The sequence below is a fragment of the Tamandua tetradactyla genome, chromosome 2, assembly GCF_023851605.1.
Source record: "Tamandua tetradactyla isolate mTamTet1 chromosome 2, mTamTet1.pri, whole genome shotgun sequence".
Taxonomy (NCBI): domain Eukaryota; kingdom Metazoa; phylum Chordata; class Mammalia; order Pilosa; family Myrmecophagidae; genus Tamandua; species Tamandua tetradactyla.
The window spans coordinates 154071174-154092869 of NC_135328.1; the positions used below are offsets into that span (position 1 = coordinate 154071174).

A 21696-nucleotide genomic window follows, 5' to 3' on the forward strand; every position below is an offset into this window, starting at 1 on the left:
TGTTCATACCACAAGAGGAGACCCCAGCACTACCTGTGAGATTAGCTGCCATCTCTTCAGCAGTCTGTGACAGTCGCAATCCTTGTTTTAAGGGACCTTCTGAATCCATGTATTGTCGGCGTTTGAGGTAGCAGGACACTGCCATCTGAATCTGCTCTGTGCGTACTCGTTTCATGACCTCCAAAGAAGAAGAGAAAAATGTAATATATAAAGAACCACAAAATGTCGAATGATAAGGGATTTTAAAGATCATTTAATCCAACCCCAAATATCACAGACTGGTAAAATTAGTAGAGAAAGACTATTCATACGGCTAATTAAGTGGCCTAGTTAAGACACAAAACTAAGTTTTCTAAGTATCAACCTAGTGCTCTCTTCTATTTAATCTAATTTTCCAATGAGAATACTGCCAATTTCAATTATGCAAAACAGGAATAGCATGGGTAATAAAACCCCACAGATAACCCCCAAACTTTATCTAATACCACGATTTCAATCAGCCACATGAAACTCTTCATTATAGATACTAACAAGGAACAAACACAACCAATTTGAATTTTAGGGTCATTTATTTTCCCTGCCTACTCTGTGAGAGAGGTGTTAATTAGCAGTGAAATGGTCAAAAAGCAGGCAGGAGCCAATACAGAATCAAAGATCTAAAAAATTTAGGAAATGGATAAGATGTTGAGAAAGTAAGAAGTCAATAATGAGGAAGCGAAACATCATACTTCCTTTTTTTTAAATAGTCAGGAAAAGGGTACCAGCAAGGATTTTAGTAATGGGCTTTCATTGTAATCATAATATTTACCTCTTTCATTCTACATACATACATATGTATTTATGAGACATTCCAACACACACACACACACGTGTATGTGTGTGTGTTGGAATGTCTCATAAATTATTATAAGAAAAAAAGTAGTAGGAAGCGAAATGAAAATGGTATATTATTTTTGAATAATTTATGCTAATTTGAGGGCTCTCCAAAAGAAGACTATTTTCCTTGACTACTAAACTTCTCATCAAGGATGACAGGAATTCCCAGTACTGGCACAGGCCTAACACACTACTTTGCCAGTGGTAAAGAACACTCCAGTCTAGATGAAGCAACGATAGTTGTATTAATTTTCTACGTTCACATCTGCCATGTAAAAAATATTTTCCTCTTCAAGATCAAAAAAAGATCATGCTGGAGACCCAGGTTCAACTTCCAGTGTCTGTCCATGCAAAAAAAAAAAGTATCCATTTTAGAATGTGTACAATGTTACTGATATATGCAAGCATTTCCACAAAAATAACATTCTCTAAATCAAGAGTTCCCAATCATTTTGCATGAAAGATCTACTTTTTGATAATTTATTTGAATGTTTCAAGTTTTCAATTACACACACTGACCTTCTTTCTCCTTTGTGATTTCTTCCATTCTGTTTTAAAATACAAAGTTTCCCTCTTTCTAAAAATTGGCTATTCACTTTTTTTCTTAAACATTAAAAAATGCTTATTTATATTTATTTTTTATCCACCTGCAATTTATTTTTGTGTATGATGCGTGGTAAATAACCAACGCTTTAACCCAGATACTGCAGCTAACACATTGTTCCCCAAATAATTTGTGAATAACCCTTCCCTTCCAAACTGATTTGTGACAGATCCATTAAATTATACCTCGAAGTCCTACTTTTCAATTCTCTAAAAGTCAGACATCAGGGCAAATAGGTGTATGTATATATGTATGAACATATATACATTTAATATATATGTATATATAAATTTGAAATGTTAGGGTATTATTTATATTAGTTTAAACTATGTATATAGAAAGAGTATATTATAAATGGGTTTCATTTCTGAACTACCAGAGAGAGTACAAATGTTTGTTAAAAAGGAGGGACACTGGACCTTATACAACTGAGATTCAATGATATAATGAAGCAAGCTAATAAATTTCCAAGTACTGAATCATTCTTTTGCTTTGGAATTTGCTTCACTAGTTATGGGACATTATTTTTTCACTATATTGATGACATAGATTCATTTTTTAATTAAGATTTTTTTATTGTTTTATTATTATAAGGATTCTAATACTTTGAGAATGGGGAGCCTTGCTCTAAGTAATCATCTGTTATCAATGAAGACAGATAACTGTTTCTTTGTAGTTACTAATGAGATTACTTTATCAGTTTGACTATAGCAGTGATTCTCTAGGTTCTCTAACTTACTACACATAAGAATCCCCTGTGAGTGGGTGTGTGTGTGTATGTAAATAATTTCAGCTCTGGAGATTCCAATTCAGCATTGTACTTTGAAAAAAATCTTAAAATTCATACAGAGACATATGAGCACCCAGTGACAGCACTGCCCTTTCCCAGTTTGAGTCACAGTAAGACTAGTCAATCCCCCTGCCTAGCACCTTGCTAAAGCTGATTTTAATCTTTTTTTTTTGCATGGGTAGGCACCAGGAACAGAAGCGAAAGCTGCTTTTTATTTAACTTCATGAACTCCCGCTCCCCCAAACTTTCCCAGATCAGTCCAATTCCTCATATTTTAGTTGAGCAAAACTTCTTCAGATTTCCTATTGCCAATCTCTCATTTGCCATGGGAATGTGTGTCTATGAGCACTCAAAGTCAGATAAGAATAAGAAATAATCTCTCTGACTGGGAGAAACCCCTGCATGTGAAAGATCTATGAATGACGGACTGGGAGGTATGTTAGAGAGAGAACATGGCCCATAATGACACAGTGTCCTCAAGGTGGAACAATGTATATGCATGTCTGAAAGTTATGAAAGAGTCAACAGATAGCAGCAGGAATGCACAACAGTGAAAACTGGCCATATTTGGACCTATAAGAAGCTAGTTTATAAATACTGATTCTAATCAATTTGCCCAAACTGGTGCTCCAAAAGACAGTTTCTCTAAATCAAAACAACCATTTGCTAACAGACCTTTGCTGAGGCTAGATAGTGAGCTGATTGCAGGGACAAGGATCCTAAGGGCAGAAGGTCTGGAATTCTCTCTTTTCTAATCACACTGAACTGAAATACCAGAGGCATGATCCAATCAACTTAACTTGATTCTATTCTAGTGCACACATATTTCAAGTGACATAAATAATTAATGAATGGAGTCCTTCAGAGAAATCAGTTTTCTTCCTCAACACGGATTCCATAGCACACATATCCATAAATGGACCCATTAGAACAAAGTAACTCCTTAAAATATAGACCCAAGTTTTCTCAAAGACTCAGACATAAGACCCACACTGCAATTATCTGCTTAGTTTTTTCCATACTTATAAAATCTTTTAAATTTAACTTGGATTTGGATATAATGATATAATCTTTGTTAATTTCAGGATTCCCCCAAATTTTCAATTTACATAAAAGGGGAGTACCTTAAATCTTAAAGGTAAAAACAAATGATCCCAGACTCTTCTCTTCATATCACATTATTAAGTTTTCTGCAAATTAAGATGAGTATTCTGAAATAATGTGCATCTCTTTGTCATATAAAAACAGGTGTCTCCTCTTCAAATATTTAAACAAAGTTGCTATATAGAATCAGGATGTGATCGCCTTCCTGTCTCAAAGTAACAACTGTGCCGGAAAGACTAGAGCCAAATTCTTTAGTATTTAACTATAGCTATATAGGAATGCAAGGGCACACGAAATTTAGGCACATTCTTAAGATGATGAGGAGGAAGTTAATAATATGGGGCAATAGCTACTTAACTTTCTCCAGTGATTACAGATTGCATCCTAACCCTACCACTTATGTTCAAGTGTACATCTGAGGGGTGCTTGGGTCTAAACTGCCATACTGTCTATCAAAAGGCACTCTAAGTGGGACCCAGAAATTTAGCTTTTCCATTAATCATCACAATAAAGTGTAATCAATTAACTTTAAAAATATATAAATTACACCTGAAAAAGAAATGAGCCATAGCACTCTAATTTTAGCTATATGTCATATAATTCTAAAATTATAATCTTTCATATTTAATCTTTGTTCAGATGTAGTGTCTAAATAGTACACTTGAATTAGAAGTTATGCTCTTTCCCACGTTGTCTTAGGAATAAAGGGCACATGTATAAGGCATATAGCTGAAGCCTAGGATTCATAGTATAACCTAGAGGTTTATGGAAAATTACACAACCAGGCACACAGATATTACTAGAAATTTATTTTCTCCAATATCACCTGGGACTTCAGGGATGTTCCAGAAGTGTCTTCTTGTGGATTATTTTCCCTACAGTTCCCCAACCCCTGGCTATTCCAAACCCTCATCAGTCTCATTACCCAGCCAGCTAACCCTGCTTCTACTTCAGTGGCCTATTTACTAAGACTTGAAATTAGTCAACTCCTGCCAAATCTAATGGTTATTTTCCACTATACTACATGATCTTTCAGCTGGATTTGATGCTGCTGAGCACGTCTCCTTCCACGAAACTCTTGCTCCCCCTTTGTTACTCCCTTTTGCAAGCCTATTTTCTGGCTCCCTCTCTTCCATTCTGGTTTGCTTTTCATTCTTCACATTCTCTATATCATATCTCTTGTCCCAAGATTAACAGTCTCTAGTCAGACTACTTTCCGGAGCTCAATAGTCTAAAAAACATTTCTTCCTGGGTATCACAAACACCTAAAATTCAAAATGCTCAAAATGGAATTTATCCTCCCTTCAAACCCTGTTCCTTCTGATTTCCCTAGCCAGCTTAATGGTGCCATGGTCTAATCAATTACTAAAGCAAAAATCTCAGTCATTGTCTTAAAGTTCATTTCTCTTTCACTCTCACTGCTAATTAGCCAACTCTCAGAGTCTCCATCTTAATTCTCTCTTGAAGCCATTCCTTCTGCTCCATTCTCAATGCTGCTATTTTATAGCACAAATAACTCTTTAACTGGACTATTCCACCGTTTTCTTACCTCTGGCCTGACCTTAAGTCATCTTCCACAACACAGCCAGAATAAATTTCAACTCTGGTTATGTTATTTCCAAACATAAAATCACCCTGCCCACCAATTCAGGTTGTCTGCTCTAGCCTTCACAGTTCCTCAGTTCTTTGAAACAAATGGAGAATTCCCAGGAGGGAGGGATTTTTTTGTATCGCTGAAATTCATGTTAAAAATAAAGTGAGTGTTTTCTAGTTTCTGCTGTAAGGTCTTGACAGTTTACTTCAGGTTCATGATCTCTCTGGTTTTTATGACCAACCCCTCTCAAAGTCATTAATATTTTATTCCTAACTTAATACTGTTTTATGGCACAAATAATTATTTCTATATCAAACTTTGTTAACATGGAAGGTTATGGCACACTTACAGAATGGATATCTACATGATTTATTATTTTTGACTATATAAAGAAAATTTTTACATCTGCTTTATTTGCAAATACCATAGTAGAAAAAAAAGAATGTTTTGCTCAAAGAATGAGGGTGAAGATGTGCTTTGCTATGCTTATCACTACTTCCTGAAACTGAATTCAAAAGCAGCAAGTGAGGTTTCATAGATGCTTTAATGACATTAAAACACTTATGTGTTTCTCAGAGCAGAATGATCTTCAATTTTCACTGCAGAGTAGTCTTGTCAAAAAGGATTTTCTGCAATACAGGAAATGTTCTAAATCTGTACAGGTCAATATAGGAGCCACTAGCCACATGTGGCTGCAAAGCAATTAAAATATGGCAAACAAAATGTGAGGAACTGAATTTTTAATATTATTTAATTTTTAATTCAAGTAGCCACATGTGGCCAATGTTTACTCTACTGGACAGCACAGTCTAGAGCATGACACTACTCTGTGAAACTAACACCTCAGCATCTTGTTTGAAAATGGTAACTAGCAAAATTTTGAATTATACTTTTGCTTGTTAAATCACAACATTTCTAAAAGGTAGTATTTTTTTTCTAAAAATAGAGCTACATTTAATATTACTAAACTGTGCAAAGGTACTACGATACAGATAATCTTCAATACCTCTTATAGGAAGGATGTCTTATTTGACTGCTAAACAAGAAGGATGGAAATTTTTTATAGTGTTTTCTAAACCTTGCCAGTATAAAACTTCAACCTTTATTAAACCCGAACACCCTTTCAATCTTTTTAAAGTTAAAACATGAGAAGGGGAAAAGGGAATTTGCTACAGCAGAGAAACAGAGCATCAGCTAATTTCTGTAAAATGCCTAACTAAAACATAATCTCAAACCTAAGACAAGCTTACCCTTTCCAGTGAGAAAATTTAAAAGAAAATGCTTTTTTGGTCAACTTAAATTGGAAAAAAAAACACAAAAAAACGTCTAGGGTTATAGATGAAATAGTCAAATGTCTATTTAAAATCTTCATTAATTTACACGTGCATTTAAATAATGTTACATAAAGCAATTGATTAATACAGAAATATTCCTTTCAATTTTCTTTCATGAAACAATTTTACTCTATTCATATACATCTTCAACATCAGTGTTGTGGTCTGTCCCCACAAAGACATGTTCAAGCCCTAACCCTGGATTCTGTGAATGTGAACTCATTTATTTGTAAATGGCAACTTCAAGTTCTAACACCCCATTTCTTTTGGCCTGGGGGTGTGGTCTCATTTGCCAAACGACAGGACTCAGATGAGGCCAAAGTGAATCAGGGCGAATCTTAGTCCAATATAACTGGAGTCCAGATAAGCAAAGGAAATTTGGACACTGAAATAAATCAACAAGTAACGGACGATTGCGGGCAGGCCACTTCCAGAATGCCACATATAGACTTTGGGGAAGGGATGGCCTATTGATTCCATGATTTTGGACTTCTAGCCTCCAAACTGAGCCAACAAATCTTGTTTAAGCCACCAAGTCTGTGGTGTTTGTCATAGCAGCCTGACAAACCAAGACGTGCCTCTGTGGTCACGTAAGCCACTCTGAATCACTGAATTCTATTTTCTAGAGCACATCACCTTCACATCTACTAAATCAGCTAAGATAGAGCCTTCTCCAATCCACACATGATGCTATCACTGGAAATCTCAACCCAAGCCGTAAGTACTCACTCAGGAAGGCAGAATTTTTTTCTCATAAGTTATTATACTGATTTTTTTTGCGATCTGTAAAAACCCTGTTTTCAATGACAACTCACTCTTGTGCTTTGTGAGACAGCTCTTCAGGAATAATTACTAAATCTTTACCGGGTTTTGTTTGTTTGTCTAACTGATTTGGTAAGACTGATGGAATAACTATCCCCAAATTAGCATTGACTAAGGTTATTTCAGCCCAATTTCTCTTTCTCAAACAGCCCCTTGTTCTAAGTAATGGAATAAGATTGGTGAATATGAGATGACACTCTCTTTTCAGAGAAATATATATTGGGGAAAATTTTGCCTTACAATTGGGCTTATACATACATATTTGAAGATAATTTTCAAAAGCGATGGTTGCCTGGAATGATCTAAGGGCTTCTTCATGATTTTGCTAAGTTCTTTCCGACCTTGAGGCTTTGGATTAAAAACGTCCGTTTCTGCCACACAATCTTTGGAGTCACGAGGCAGACATGAAGCGGCAATAACAACTAGATGGGCATTCCCATTTTCACTCCTAATGCCACACTCCTGTAGGCACAATCTTTCCAAAAGGCGAATCTGATGTTATCTGTGCCCAACTTAACTTTCTATTTTCTCCACTAGCGTAAAGGCTAAAAAAATTCAATCTCTCTAGCATGTCCTTTCGAGATTACTCTGATCTGGCCTTTTTTTTTTTTTTTTACCTAACTAGACCAATTTCTTAGTTCTCCTTACTCCACCTGTTGGTCCCATCCCACATTCTCACCACAAAGGCTTTGGGCAATGTCCCTCCATAATCCGGAGGCACCCTCATCATCACTGCAACCTAGTTTGGCTAAATCCCACTCATGCCTCACCGTTTGGCTATCTCTTCCTCCTCAAATCTTACTTGATTACAGCCTCGTCTAGTTACTGCAGCCAGGAATTAACTTCTTTCACAATACTCACCACACTAGTGTTTGTTTCCTACACTACCACAACTAATATCTAACACTTATTGATAGTCTACCACGAGCAAGACCGTATTTTAAGTGCTTTACATAGATTCTCTCCTTTAATCCTCACCAAAGCCCTATGAGGTGTGTTATCATTCTTTAGGTGAGAAAGCTGGAGACCAAAGAAGTCAGGAAAAGCTTGCCCAGAGCTCTGCAGTGCTAAGATCTGGATTCAGGTAACCTGGCTGCAGAATCTGACGTCTTTCTTTAAAATTTTTTTTTATTGTAAAACATAACATATATACAAAGAAAAGAAAGAAAAAGTAATGATTTCCAAAGTAGACTTCAACAATAGATACAAAACAGACCTCAGAGTTTATCATGAATTACCATTCCACTATTTCAGTCTTCCCTCTAGCTGCTTCCAAACACTGGAGGCTAGAAGAAATCCTTTTTACCTTTTGTGAAAAATAACACATATACAAAAAAGCAACAAATTTCAAAGCACTTCGAAACAATAAGTTATAGAACAGATTTCAGAATTTGGTATGAGTTACAATTTCACCATTCTAGGTTTTCCCCTCTAGCTGCTCCAAGACACTGGAGATTAAAAGAAATATCAATATAATGAATGATTCAGCAACCACACTCGTCTGTTAAACCCTACCCTCTCTGTATCAACTCTACCATCACCCTGATCTTTCTCCTACTCTTCAGGGGCATCTGGGACATGCTCATTCTAATTTTTTTCATGCTGAAAAAGGCTGCCAATAATATGAGATAGGAGAATGGTACTAGTTGATGCTCTGGAGAGGTTGGCTCCTCTACATTTCAGGACTTATCTGGTCCAGGGACTCATCTGGAGGTTGTAGGTTTCTAGAATATTACCCTAGTGCATGGAACCTTTGTAGAACGTTATATAACACCCTAGGTGTTCTTTAGAATTGGCTGGAATGTTTCTGGTTGGGGTTTGGCAAGTTACGGTAGCAATGTCTAACTGAAGTTTGTGTAAGAGTGACCTCCAGAGTAACCTCCCGACTCTATTTGAACCCTCTCAGCCACCAATACCTTATTTGTTACACTTCTCCCCCCCCCCCCACCTTGAGCTCTTTCTTTATACAGTATCCTGTGGCTCATAGGATTCTACATTAGACCAAGGTCTTCCTGGGGGAGCACAACAGTAGGGGCTTAATAAATCCTTGACAGAATGATTGGAACAGATACTACCTGTGAAGCTGTCTGACACGCAAAAGAAAGGATGGAAACTTGAATTCCGGTACTGTCCACTGAGTAATGCCAGTTAAGCAAATGATCCCCAGGACTCCCTTCTAGCTAAAACACATCATAAACAAACAAACAAAAAACTTTCCCTTTCCCCAGAGATGTCCTTTACAGGTGCTAAAAATGTTTGGGGAAAGCACACATGTACAAATATACATAAATTACTGAGTCGTTAAGTGAAGATTTTGCTTAGTTTTATAGTCACAGAAGCACACATAAATGATATCTAAAGGTGGGCGCAACAGAGCTGTTGCAAGGTACACTCATCTGCTTTACTGTTGATGAAAAAGAAAAGAATAGTCTAGGCAAGTCCACCTTTGATTTTCTAGTTTAACACTGCTTTTCAAGGCAGGAAGGATTTATATTTAACACAAAAAATGTTTAAGCCTATAAGGAGGCTAGAAGGTACTGTGCCAAAAAGGAAATCATAATAGCTAATATTTACCGAGTATCTAGATGTCAGGCATTTTCATCATTCCTTTTTTTTTTTTTGGCACCTTTGAACAAGTCTATTTTTAAACTATCAATTATGGGATTTTACATATGAGGAAACTAAAGCTCAGAGAGATTACACAGATAGTTACATAGTTTCAATCCTACTCTATTCCTCACCAAACTCTACGGACTACTACATCAAGACTCTTTTTCCTTTAAAAGATGTGATTGAATGCATCTAACCCATAAGCACTATTACTCCTGCTTTCCAGCAGGGCTGGGGCTAAGGCTCGTGTACCATACGCCCCCCGCCCCCGCCCCTCCCCAACCTCCCGTACATTAGATAACTTGCATCACCTAAGAGGAGACAAACTCTTGTCTTCACTGTTCCTCTCAACTCCAGCACACAATTGCTTGTTAGCTGGAGTTACCATTTCGAGATTTTAATCTGCAAGGTCAGAGTTTAGATAATTTAAGATTAATTTTAAAAAGGACTGGCAGACTTACCTTTTGATCCCACAACCATACAAGCTGTGAGATCTGCATTATAACGACACTTTCACAAACTAATTGGGAGAAGAACTGCATTAAAGCTGGGCTGTACTTCACTTCCGCTAACTCTTAAAATGACACTATTTCTAACCATCAACTTAATTCAGACCAACATCTTTTCTACTATATTTTCAAAAGCCTTGGAGATACGCGAGTAGAGGCTGATAAAATAGGTACCCCCTCCTGAATGCACACATCCTATATTGCTGTCATTAGTTAAATAACCTAAAAGGCTGGCTAACAGATGAGAATCCTCTAGCAACAACTAGTCTAACTCTAGATCTACTGTATCACATGCAGAAGGAGATCGATTTCCCATCCATCCGCGCACAATCACCACGTGCTAACTTTAATCGAGTTTGGCTAAAAGACATTTCCCTTTTTCCTTAAAGCAAAAGAAATCTGGATCTCTACTCCCTTGTCCTTTGCTCCATCCCTGGCTGTCCTGCGCTCTGGACCCTTTCCCGGTAACTGCCTCTCATCACCTATCCTACATCCCCAAAGACAACCCGGAGGACCCACCCCTTTGCGAGAACCCGAAGCACCTCCAGTGTGTAGCTGCTGAGTGCAGGTAACGCGGCCGGCAGCCAGCTGGGGATTCGAGAGAGCGAGCCGCAGGGAGAAGAGCAGAAGGCGGGTAGGAGGGCCGCACGCTGCAGGCGTCGGCAGCAGCGCCCTGGAGCCGGGGGTCGCAGCGCAGAGCCGGGGCCCGGCCGCGCGCCGCCGCCTCCCCCACCCCCACGCGGCGGGAGCGGCGGCGCAGCGCGTGCCCCGCGTAGGCCTCACCGCGTCGGCTCGGAGACGCGCGGGCGGGCGGCGACACCTCCCTCCCCGCCCGCTCTGCGCCCGCCGGTCCTTCCGCCCGCCCGCCCGCGCGCGCGCTCGGCTCGCGACCCCCTCCCCTCCCTGCCTCTGCCCGCCCGCGCGCCCCGCACTCACTGAACATCCCAGGCGGCTCCGGCTCCTCCTGCCGCCGCCGCCTCCGGGATGTGGTTGCTTCCGCCTCCGTCGTCTCTGCCACCGGCTCTCCCACCGACTGTCGGTTCAGCCGGGCCCCCGAGTCCCGCTGCCCGTCGCCACCGCGGCGGCTCCGGGCGACCGCTCCATGACTGACTGACACGGAGCTGGCCGGCGGGGCTGGGCCGCTCAGGCCCTTCAACGCGCAACCGTCTCCACCAATGGGCGAGGCGCCTCGGCGATCGGCTGCAGATGCCTGGCGTGCGCGGACGCCCCGCCCCGCCGCGCTGCTGCCGCTGGCGTCTGGGCGGAAAGAGCGGGGAGGCTCGGGGCTCCCACGTGGTGGGGCCGGCGAGGGAGTGCGGGGCCGGTTGCTGTCCCGCTCCGGTCAGCGGCAGCCTGTGTTCCCGTCCGCAGGCACCGGGCAGACCCGGAGGTGAGCTCCGGTACCCCCTGCGAAGCCCGACCCGGGGCGGCCCCTCTTGCAGTCACTCAGTGCTGAGTGAGAGCTACGTTGGCTGCCGCTTACCTTTCTCCTGGCTTATGGTTACTCTTTCGTGATTCTTGTTATTCAGTTTCATCAGGTTTTGCAGGATACTCATTGCGACAGTGTTTTAGCTTCTAAAACTTCTCTTCACACCGTTTTTTTTTGTGACTTTTGTGAAGAACGGTGGCGTCTCCTAGAGCGGGGACGTTGTGGTTAGACCCTTGGAATGTATGTTGGGAATCTTTGTAGCCAAGTCAACAAACATTTATTATACACTTTGTAGCCGCCGCGATGGCTGTCTGAATGTATCGCACTTAGAAGTTTAAGTAAATAGTTGCTGAATTGGTGTTGGACATTTTGACAAAATAGGCAAACTGACAGGACTCGGCCGTTCCTGTTCTCTAAAAACTGAATGAAGGATACTATGCTGAACACGTGTTCTTCACCTGGTGTTTGTTCATCCATTATGTAGTTACGTACGTAAGATAAATTCTTAAGGTAGATTCTTAAGATTTCAGGACCCACAGATTTTTAAAATGCAGCCAGATGCATCCTTCAGTATATCAAATTCTTTTTCCTTGACAGAGCTTACATTAGAATCATGAATTTGTGTTACCCCATTTTGTTATTTATAATTTTATTTCAGTAGTTTTTTCTCTCTTGAGGACCTACTTGCTTGCTTTTTATGTACTGAATATGACTTAACCTGATGTTTCTCCTTTTTACTATGACTTTCAGGAACCTCAAAGCTAAATTTATGTCAGTTTTATAGTAATTGTGGGTGGTTGATGTTTGATTTCCTTATTCATCTTGTATTACATTTTTACAGTCTGTTATTGTATGAATGTTTTCTAGACTTTTGGAAGCAGTGTTTTTATTTGTATACATAAGTGATTAAATTTATAGTGGGGAGTTACTTTTGCAACTAAAATAATATTTCTTTTGAGTTTGGGTTAATACTGCATTTCTTTAAATTTTTTTTTTTCTTCCCATGGGCAGGCACCGGGAATCGAACCGGGGTCCTCTGGCGTGGCAGGCAAGCATTCCTGCCTGCTGAGCCACCGTGGGCGGCCCAATACCCTGTTTCTCTTTCACTTGAAGAAATACGACTTTTCCCAGTTACTGCCTCTTTATCGCTTGGAACTATTTAATGAAGCTGGTCCTAATATATAACACATAGTCTGTTTTAGATTTGTGCAGAACCTTAACATTTCTCTTTAAAACTAAAACCATAGGTGACTGAATCTCTTCACAAAGTAATCTGAACACTTGATTTTTTACTCGGATGACTTCTCATATATTCATCTCTGGGCGAACTCTTGAGTTTGGTCACAGCAGGGATGCGTGTATGTGTGTGTGTGTGTGTGTGTGTGTGTGTGTGTGTGTGTGTGTGTGTGTGTGTGTGTGTGTGTAACTCATCTTCTATCTGTCTTTGTCTGAATTTCCCCCAGAAAATCCGCAGGGTCATGCATCTTTTTTGATAGATTTATGCCCCATGCTTTTGTTGATGTATTATAATTCATTAAACATTTTTAAAGGAATGTGTATGTTATGTAGACAATAAAGTTCATAATGTTTGTGTTCTGGTGCCTATTGAATTTGACCGTATTGTAATATTTTTCCCATTGTTTTCAACTGTAGATAAAGTGTAGCAATGGCTGCTGTTTATTCTGGCATTTCCTTGAAACTTAAGAGCAAGACAACTTCCTGGGAAGATAAACTAAAATTAGCTCACTTTGCTTGGATTTCCCACCAGTGCTTTCTTCCAAATAAAGAACAAGTAAGCTTCATGTGAAACTTACATTTTTACAACCTGAAGTAATTATCACATGTGTAACTTGCATATTAGTATTTAGTTAAAAATGAAAAGATTAGAGAAAAGATTGGGGAGGAAAGTTCATTGGAAGTTTTATAAGTAATGCCAGTGAGGAGAGTTCTGAGTTACGTGTTCATTAACAAAATCTTTCTGTTTAGAACTTAATTTAGCATTTCTTTTATGTTTGGAAGCGTTACTTATATTATGAATTAAGTGTTAGGTTACAGAAGTTAGATTCTGAAAGTCTGTTGATAGCTCTCTTTGTTTATAAGTTCCAAGTGATGCTCTATAAGCAAGTGCTTTATAGGCTTTGTTAATAATCTTTGAAATTTGATATATTGAAGGTTGGGTAGTAGAGAAGCGTTAATATTTGTATTAAGCCATTCTAGAAATAGGTTAGACTACCAAGAAAGACACTGTGCTTGGTTAACATTTCTTAGGCTTATTTGGCTAGAGAACACTGTTAATGCAATAGAGAGACGAGGACCATGAGTTCATGGGATTGGAGTAACATAAACCCCTATCCTTGTAATAAAGAAGTCAGCACAGAAGGTGTCAAAGATGGGTTATATATGTAACAATGACAGCGAGGTACAGTATGTAGATTGACTATCATATCAAGTAGTTTGTGATCCAAGCTGCCAACATGAGAATCATCTTGGCAGATTGACAGTTATGTATACATAAGAGTAAGATGGAAGGGAGAGTTGGGGGGTAGGCAAGGTGTGCTTATTCTGAGAGTTTTTTGTTTCTCCTCATAGTTTCTGTCACTCTTCATACTATTATTGACAATTCTGATAGCATGAGCTGAGTACTCACTACATTTCCCAGCTGTTTTATGAATAAGAAAACATATCCCAGCAATGGAAACTATATACATACAACACTACTGTTCATAATATACTTTCACATTGTTTCAGATTGACTGTCTCTGTTTTCGTTATGAGGCGAATAGATTTAAAGGTTAATCTACAGATAATGTGGTCAAGCCAGGATATAAACCCTGGTCATCTCACTCTTACTTGGCTTTTCACTGTTTGTGTGATTCATTATGTGGCCATTCTGACCAATTGCTGTTGTGCTTCTAACTTTGAAAACTCAATGTAACTTGACAGAATGGGATACGACATGTTAGAGTTTTGCTTGAAATTTTTTATTGGCCGCAGAAGAAGATAAAAAAATAAAGTCTTTCCCCCTTTGCATTGATTCGTTGATAATAAACATTTTAAGATTCTAAAACATTTATGTAATTTATTACTAAAAGTAAGTTTTAAGTAAGAGGAATTTTATTTTTTATTTTTTGGCAATTGAATTTGGTTATGTCTTAAATGTCCCTATAAATGTCCAACATTTTTCTTGTCAAATTCATTTATTTTTGGAGTGTATGTCTTCCAAATTCAGGTGTTACTTGACTGGGCAAGACAATCATTGGTTGCATTTTATAAGAAAAAACTTGAACTGAAGGAAGACATTGTTGACAGACTTTGGATCTATATAGATAACATTCTACATAGCAGAAAATTGCAGAATTTCCTCAAGAATGGGAAGACAATTAACCTTCAGATATCACTAGTCAAGGTAATTAACAACGTCTTTTGTACTATATATAGTATATACATCTGTATTGATTTCCCATTTTCAGTTTTTTGGGAGATAGAAGATTTAACAAGTTTACTTGTGTTTGTGTCTATACGCATGAACCGGATTTCTTCCCTACCCCTACCCTCAATAGCATTTTCCTCATTTCCTCTTTGCTACTGTCTAATTTTACACAGGCAAGTCAATTCTGATATCCAAAATTGATTTATTGTTTCACAATGTAAATGTGGATAAAAAGATACTTAGAAATGGTGGTTCTTAGTAGTGAATCATTTGACATTTTTGAATTTGGAAGTTGAATTTGTAATTTGGTTGGCTTAGAAAGTTGAGTTAGTCTATTTAAGTGTATTTTTTTGAAATTACAGCTAAGTTCTGAAAAGAGTTTTAAAATAATATAGTCGGTCTCAAAAGTACACCTTTAATACTGGAGACTTATATGCTTTGGGATCATTTATATGAAGATAACAGGAAATAGTAAGGTAGGGGAGCAGAAGGGGATAATGATAATTATTAGAATTATGATAATGCTTGATATTTACTGAATTCATATTATATGTTCTACACTGTGCTGAGGTCTTTCTGCTATTAAATAGTCAGGGAAAGTGTAAAGCTGTTTCATAAACCGATGGAGGTTACCTTTTTTAATTGGAGAAGGCAGCCAGCAAATTATTCTATTCTGATTTTTTTCCACCTCCCTTTTGGACTTACTGAGACATTGGAGACCAAAATCTATATAGAAGTTTCCTCAAATGTTTTGACTGGGTGATTCTGAAGTTTCAAATCAAAAATAGGAACTTGATTGTCAAAATTGAGTATTTTGAAATGGCATGTGAATAGCTAATGACGTTATGGCCAGGAGCACTTGGTATGTGCTAGGCACTGTGCTTAAAGTATTTAGGTGCATGATCACCCTTAATCCTCAAAGGATTTTAGCTCCATCCATTTTACAGGTGAAGAAACTTTGCTCAGAAATGTTAAGTAACTTGCCTGAGGTCATACAGATTTGAAATTTGAAAGGAGATCTGCCTAATTCCAAAGCTTGTGCTTTTAACCCATACAGTGCCTCACACTGAGTGTGGAGGCAGAAAGAGAAAGTCAGTAGAGACTAGTAACAGTGAAGAATTAAGTAGGCAAGTTTAATTCTAAAATCAGAAAAATTTGAAGACCACTGTAGTAGTCTGCTGGCAACTTAAGGCCTTGAGCTTTTTTGTTTCAGCTTTTCCAGAAAAGGTTCATGACCAGCAGTCAGTTGAATGGGTATAATAATACTTATCTCACTGGGCTACTTATAACTTAGCACCCAGGATAGATATGATACATGTTGTAAGGCTGGGAGCAAGTTACTTACTCAGTGTGTGAATAAACTTAGGAATCTGCCCAGCCATCATCATTTCCCGAGTCTGTGAATTTGTGAATTTCAGCAACAGTAGAATGTGGGTCTACTGCCTAATACATAGTAACCAGCAACTTTTGCTTTCCTTTAAGAAAGTGCCTTTTACTTTGGTTTTTAATAGAAAAAATATAATTGACTATAAAAATATTTTTGGACCATAGGGTCATAACCTAAGTAGCACCATCCATCCATCCGGTAGCATATAAGTTGAATTGTAGGTTTAAGATTTAAGAAGAAATGATCTTTGGAGTTAAGCCTTACAAAACCCGGCTCCTTAAAAGCACAACAGATTTACAAAGGCATTGACACCTTTTCTGAATTTGTATTGGTAGGAGATAGATTTTTTTTTGAACTTTCTATTTCGATTTATTAAGTACAATTAAAAATTAAAGAACATTTCATGGTGAATCGGTAAAATGATTTGCTCAGAATTATGCATATATCTATGCATTAATAAAATGTAGTCTGTGTTGCTTAATGTAATAGGAATAAAGAGCTATAGTTACATATTATTTTCTCTATGAATTTGATATTTTATTGTCTTACTATTATCTACATAAATAAACCAGTTTAAGTATTAAGTAATATGGGATATATATCAGGTCAATTGACAAAGAAACTAAACTTTAAAATGTATTCTATGGAGGGAATCCTGTAATATTGCATAATGTGCATTTTAAAAAAACATTTTTATTGAGAAATTCATACACATAATACAGTACATCTATAGTATATATAATCAATGGCTCACAATACGAGATTGATTTTTAAGGGAATTAAAGCAGGAACTTCTCCTTCCTTTGGTTTGCTAAGTAGATTTCAAGATCATTTACATGTGATAATATAGACATTTTTTCTTCTCAGGATGAGGGCAAGGAGTAAGTTCATTGATTTTGTGGTACTCTTTTTGTGTATTTGTGGTTTAGAGTCAGTAATGAGCTTTCTTTTTTCTCTTAATCTTCAGATCATAAATGAAAGAATAGCTGAGTTCTCTCTTTTGGGATCCCAAAGAAACATCTGTGCTGTCCTGAGCTGCTGCCAGGGCATCCTCTCAGTGCCTGCCCTTTCTGTCATCTACACGGCCAAACAGGAGCTGATGGTGGCATTACTGAGCCAGCTCTGCTGGTTGTCCTGTAGGCAACCAGAAGGAGCTGTGGTGGCCCAGTTATTTGAGGTCATTCACCTGGCTCTCAGCCATTACCTTTTGATCCAGAAGCAGCAGGTCAACCCGAAACGTGCATTTGGGGAAGTGATCGGACACCTGTTCCAGCCCTGCCTGGTCCTGAGGCACCTGCTCTCTGTGGGCACATGGACACAGGCTGACCAGGGCCAGCTGCGCCAGGCCCTGAGCCGAGACATTAGGACTCAGATTGAGGCCCTCCTTTGTGGTGGAGCTTTTCAGCCTGAGCTGCTTTCTTCCTACAAAGAAGAGCTCTTAGAACAGCAGCAAGGTGACACGAAGATAGGGGCTATGAAAAATCTTCTAACTCCCACTGGTGCCATGATTGCCAAGTTGGTAGATACTGGCTACTGTGAACCATCCCTTCATGCAACTGTTGTGGCCAACTCAGTGGCCTTGCTATATAAGCTCTTTCTAAAGTCTTACTTTAAGGAGGGGAACCAACTTCTTTGCTTCCATGTGCTCCCTAAGCTGTTTGGCTGCTTGAGGATTTCACATCTGCAGGAAGAGCAGATAAAAGCCCTGACAACATCAGACTGGACCACAGAGCTTTTGGTCGTGGAACAGCTTCTAAACTTAGTTGTCAACAATAATATCTACAATGTCGCTGCTGACAGGATCCGGCACGGAGAGGTTCAGTTCCATTTTTACTGCCGTTTGGCTAAGTTGCTGATCAACCACTCACAGGCATCCCTGCCATCCTGGTTCCGCTGTCTCAAGATTTTGATCTCTCTGAACCATTTGATTTTGGAGCCAGACCTGGATGACCTGGTGGCGTCAGCATGGATTGATGCAGAAGTAGCAGAGTTTCGAACCAAAAAAGCTCAGGAGGCGCTTATTAACACCCTGTTCCAGACTTATGCCAAACTCCGACAAGTGCCACGATTGTTTGAGGAAGTCTTAGGTGTGATCTGTCGTCCAGCAGCTGAGGAGCTGAGGCAGCCCGTCCTGACTTCGGGCCCTTCCACAGTGATCTGTGAGTGTCTTCTGGAGTTGCCTCTGAATCAGGTCTTGGACACGTGGTCTCTCATTGTGGAGAAGTTCCAGTCTTTGGTCTTGCCTCATTTGCGGAGTGATATGGACATGGCCCTGAAGTCATTGTCCCTGAGCTTGCTGCTGCACTGCATCATGTTCAACATGAGGAGCCTGGACACCAGTACCCCCTTGCCTGTCATCAGAAGGACCCAGAGCACAATGGAGAAGATGCTCCGAGAGCTTGTGCAACCTCTGCTGGACCTCATCCTGGACCCCCAGGGCCCAGAGCTTGAGTTCTGGTTACAGAAGGTCAGTGATTCTGCACTCCTGCTCTCATGTACGTGGGCCCAGGTCGACACCATGCTCAGCTTAAATTGTAGCCAGTATCATTCCATGTCTGGAGCCCTTACAAATGTTACTCTGGAGATCTCAGACCTCCCTTTGTTGCTCCCAGGTGTAGAAACAAAACATTGGGAGAAAATAGGAAAGCTTACAGCTCAGTTTGACTCTCTTGGCAGGTATTGCTTAGAACAGCTCTATCTGCAGAAAATGAAAAGGACTTTAATGCACCCTTGTTTCCATTCTGAAGAAGCCCTCCAAACTTTGAGGTCTGATGCTGCTTATATTCTTCGTTCTGGCAAAGAAAGCTTGACTCAAGGGACGATGGCTTGCTGGGATAGCCATGTAGGCACAGTGAATGATCTTACTTACCCCGTAGCACACTGGCATCTGATTGTGTCAAATCTCACAGTTTTAATGTCCTATCTTTGTCCAGATGATACAAGTTACCTAGCCAGTATCCTTTTAAGGAGTTTACCAATGAGCAAAGCCCACGAAGACTCAGCAGATGAAGAACCATATATCACACTGGAAAAAATTTCCAAGGCCCTCCTTCACAGCCCTCTCTTTCCAGAAATGCAGTCCCTTCATTCTGCTTTCTTAATGTGTATAAATGCAAAATGTGTTAGTGTTCTGTGTTCTGATATCCAGAGTGAAAAGAATCTTCTTAAAAAGCAGCTACCCTGGCTTTTTGAAATGGACCACACGGTTGTGGCTCATTGGGAAACCAGATTTGCAAGAGTTGGACCTGAAGGTGTAGACCCAAGAGAAGAAGTTGCCCCAAATTTACTGTCCTTGGTCAAGAGTGGCTTCCCCATCGAGCTGGATGAAGAGCAGTTAGAGAGCATCATGGAGCTTTTGGAAGTTATTTCTGCTCTGCATCTAGACAGTCTCTTGACTCCTTATCACGTGCATTGCTTTCTTCTGTTACTGTCCATGGCCATCACCACATTGGGGAGCGCTTGCTCCTCCTCACTCACCCTCAAGTTTTTAATGAAATCCTACCGGCTTCTTGGTTACCTGCAAAGGGGAAAAAATGCCCGCTCAGTGCTCAAGATTCTGTATGTTAGTGATATTTTTGAAATCATACTGACATCATTGTTCAAAACCAGTAGTAGATTGCTTCTTGAGAAGGATGATTCCTCTTGGCAGGAATTCCTTCAAGTGATAGGGACATTCTTAGAACAACTTTTGCAGATGCTCATCCAGATAAAGCTGAGCTTGGTGCTCAATTTTGGGAAAATCATCGCATTCCTCTCAAGTTGCAAACCATACACTGAGGCAGCATCAGGCAAACGATTGGAAAATCAGAATTCTCTGGACAGGCAACTCCTTCTGATATCTTTGGCTAAGTTGTGCCAAGTCCTGGGGCCTTTTGTCAAAGAGCGGAAGCAGCAACATGAGGCCTCAGAAGTGTTGCCTGAGCTTTTGCAGCAGGCCATTCTCCAGACTGGGACCGTCCTCCAGCTCTGCTGGGAGCATGGGGCTCTGGGCCTGCACCTTCCTTCAACCCTCATCTCATCAGCCACCACCCTCTTTGAGGCAGACATGAGCCAGCACTCCAGGAACAGAGGGGCAGAGAGTTCCCAGATAGACAAAATGCTGTTTTCCCATACTGCCTTGTACCAGAGTATTTATTCTCAAATATTATCTGAGTTGCCAACTCTAGCAGGAAACATTCAGTCTTTTCGGGCAGCCTTGCAGTTTTTAACTTTGTTCTTTTTGGCCCCAGAATTACATCCCAAGAAGGATTCTGCTTTTAGCTCCTTATTTCATTCTGTCAGAAAAGTTCTTGCAGGTATGATATTTCCTCTTGAGCTAAATCTATATTATAGTGTTTTTGATAAAAGGTAGCCTGGGGATTTGCCTAATGAGTTGCCATCCCTCCTTTTTTGGGAACGGGTAATAAATTAGCACATGGTATGCATTTCAAAAGTTACAAAATGATAATCCAGTGAAAACGTCTCCCTCCCAGTCTTGATTTACAGGTATTCAATTCCGATATCTGTAGACATTATCTTTAAAACTGTTTCCTCCGCTTTTTACACATAGGACAACATTCTATGTGCATTGTTTACCACCTTGTGTTTTCATTTAATAGTATTTTGGAAATTTTTCTATGGAAGTTATGGTTTTGAAATCTACTTCTCTGTCCTTTTTTAGCCTTTAACTTGTCCTGGTCCCAATGATAAATAGAGATAAAATAACTTCGTTTTTAAAATAATCACTGATAGTGAGAGAACATCATTATTAGTAGGTTGTTCTGTATCAGATTTTTAGTGCCATAAATTGATTTCAAAAAGATGTGAAATCTCAATTTTTAAAAAGTGCAGATGACTTAATTTATAGGGAACCTCATAAATTTCCTTGAGGGAGGGAAACGTGCCTTATTCCTTTCAGTATTTATTTCTGTTATTTTACTTTTCAACTCTGGACTTTTTCTGGCTCTTGCACAGAAGGGACACTGTTCTGCAGAGGTTCAGCCTCTGATTTCATCTGCAGTATTTCATCAGGTGTTCCCCTTCCAGGTCTTGCCTAACCAAGATCTGTATCAAGCCTAATGTTTAGAAACTTAATGTCTTCATGCAGAAAGATTTGATCTCTCTAGTCCTCTAGGTTAAAGGTTAACATAGTTTCTTCCTTAACTATTTAAAAGTCTGAGGGTTTGGGGTTAGCATTAGGATAGTCTTAAGGGAAGATTGGGGAAGTC

The 21696-nt window shown here is 39.6% G+C and overlaps 2 protein-coding genes across 5 annotated transcripts in view; one reads left to right on the forward strand and one right to left on the reverse strand.

Moving 5' to 3' along the window:
• Positions 1-11415, reverse strand: part of TAF5L (TATA-box binding protein associated factor 5 like) — a 32003-nt gene extending 20588 nt beyond the window's left edge. Inside the window, exons 1-2 of one of the 4 annotated variants that reach the window (XM_077149410.1) lie at positions 11180-11414; positions 34-178 (exon numbers count right to left, since the gene is read on the reverse strand). In XM_077149410.1, the coding sequence (XP_077005525.1) occupies positions 34-175 (142 nt within the window). In that variant the 5' untranslated portion in view covers positions 176-178; positions 11180-11414. Of the gene's footprint in view, positions 1-33; positions 179-10785; positions 10863-11179 lie in introns of those variants that run through there. The other 3 variants (XM_077149411.1, XM_077149414.1, XM_077149413.1) reach the window with 3 other exon arrangements.
• Positions 11416-11474: 59 nt separating this feature from the next.
• URB2 (URB2 ribosome biogenesis homolog) overlaps positions 11475-21696 on the forward strand; it is a 43368-nt gene continuing 33146 nt past the window's right edge. Inside the window, exons 1-4 of the mRNA XM_077149409.1 lie at positions 11475-11633; positions 13326-13464; positions 14902-15078; positions 17457-20784. Coding sequence (XP_077005524.1) covers positions 13339-13464; positions 14902-15078; positions 17457-20784 — 3631 coding nt within the window. The 5' untranslated portion in view covers positions 11475-11633; positions 13326-13338. The remainder of the gene's footprint in view (positions 11634-13325; positions 13465-14901; positions 15079-17456; positions 20785-21696) is intronic.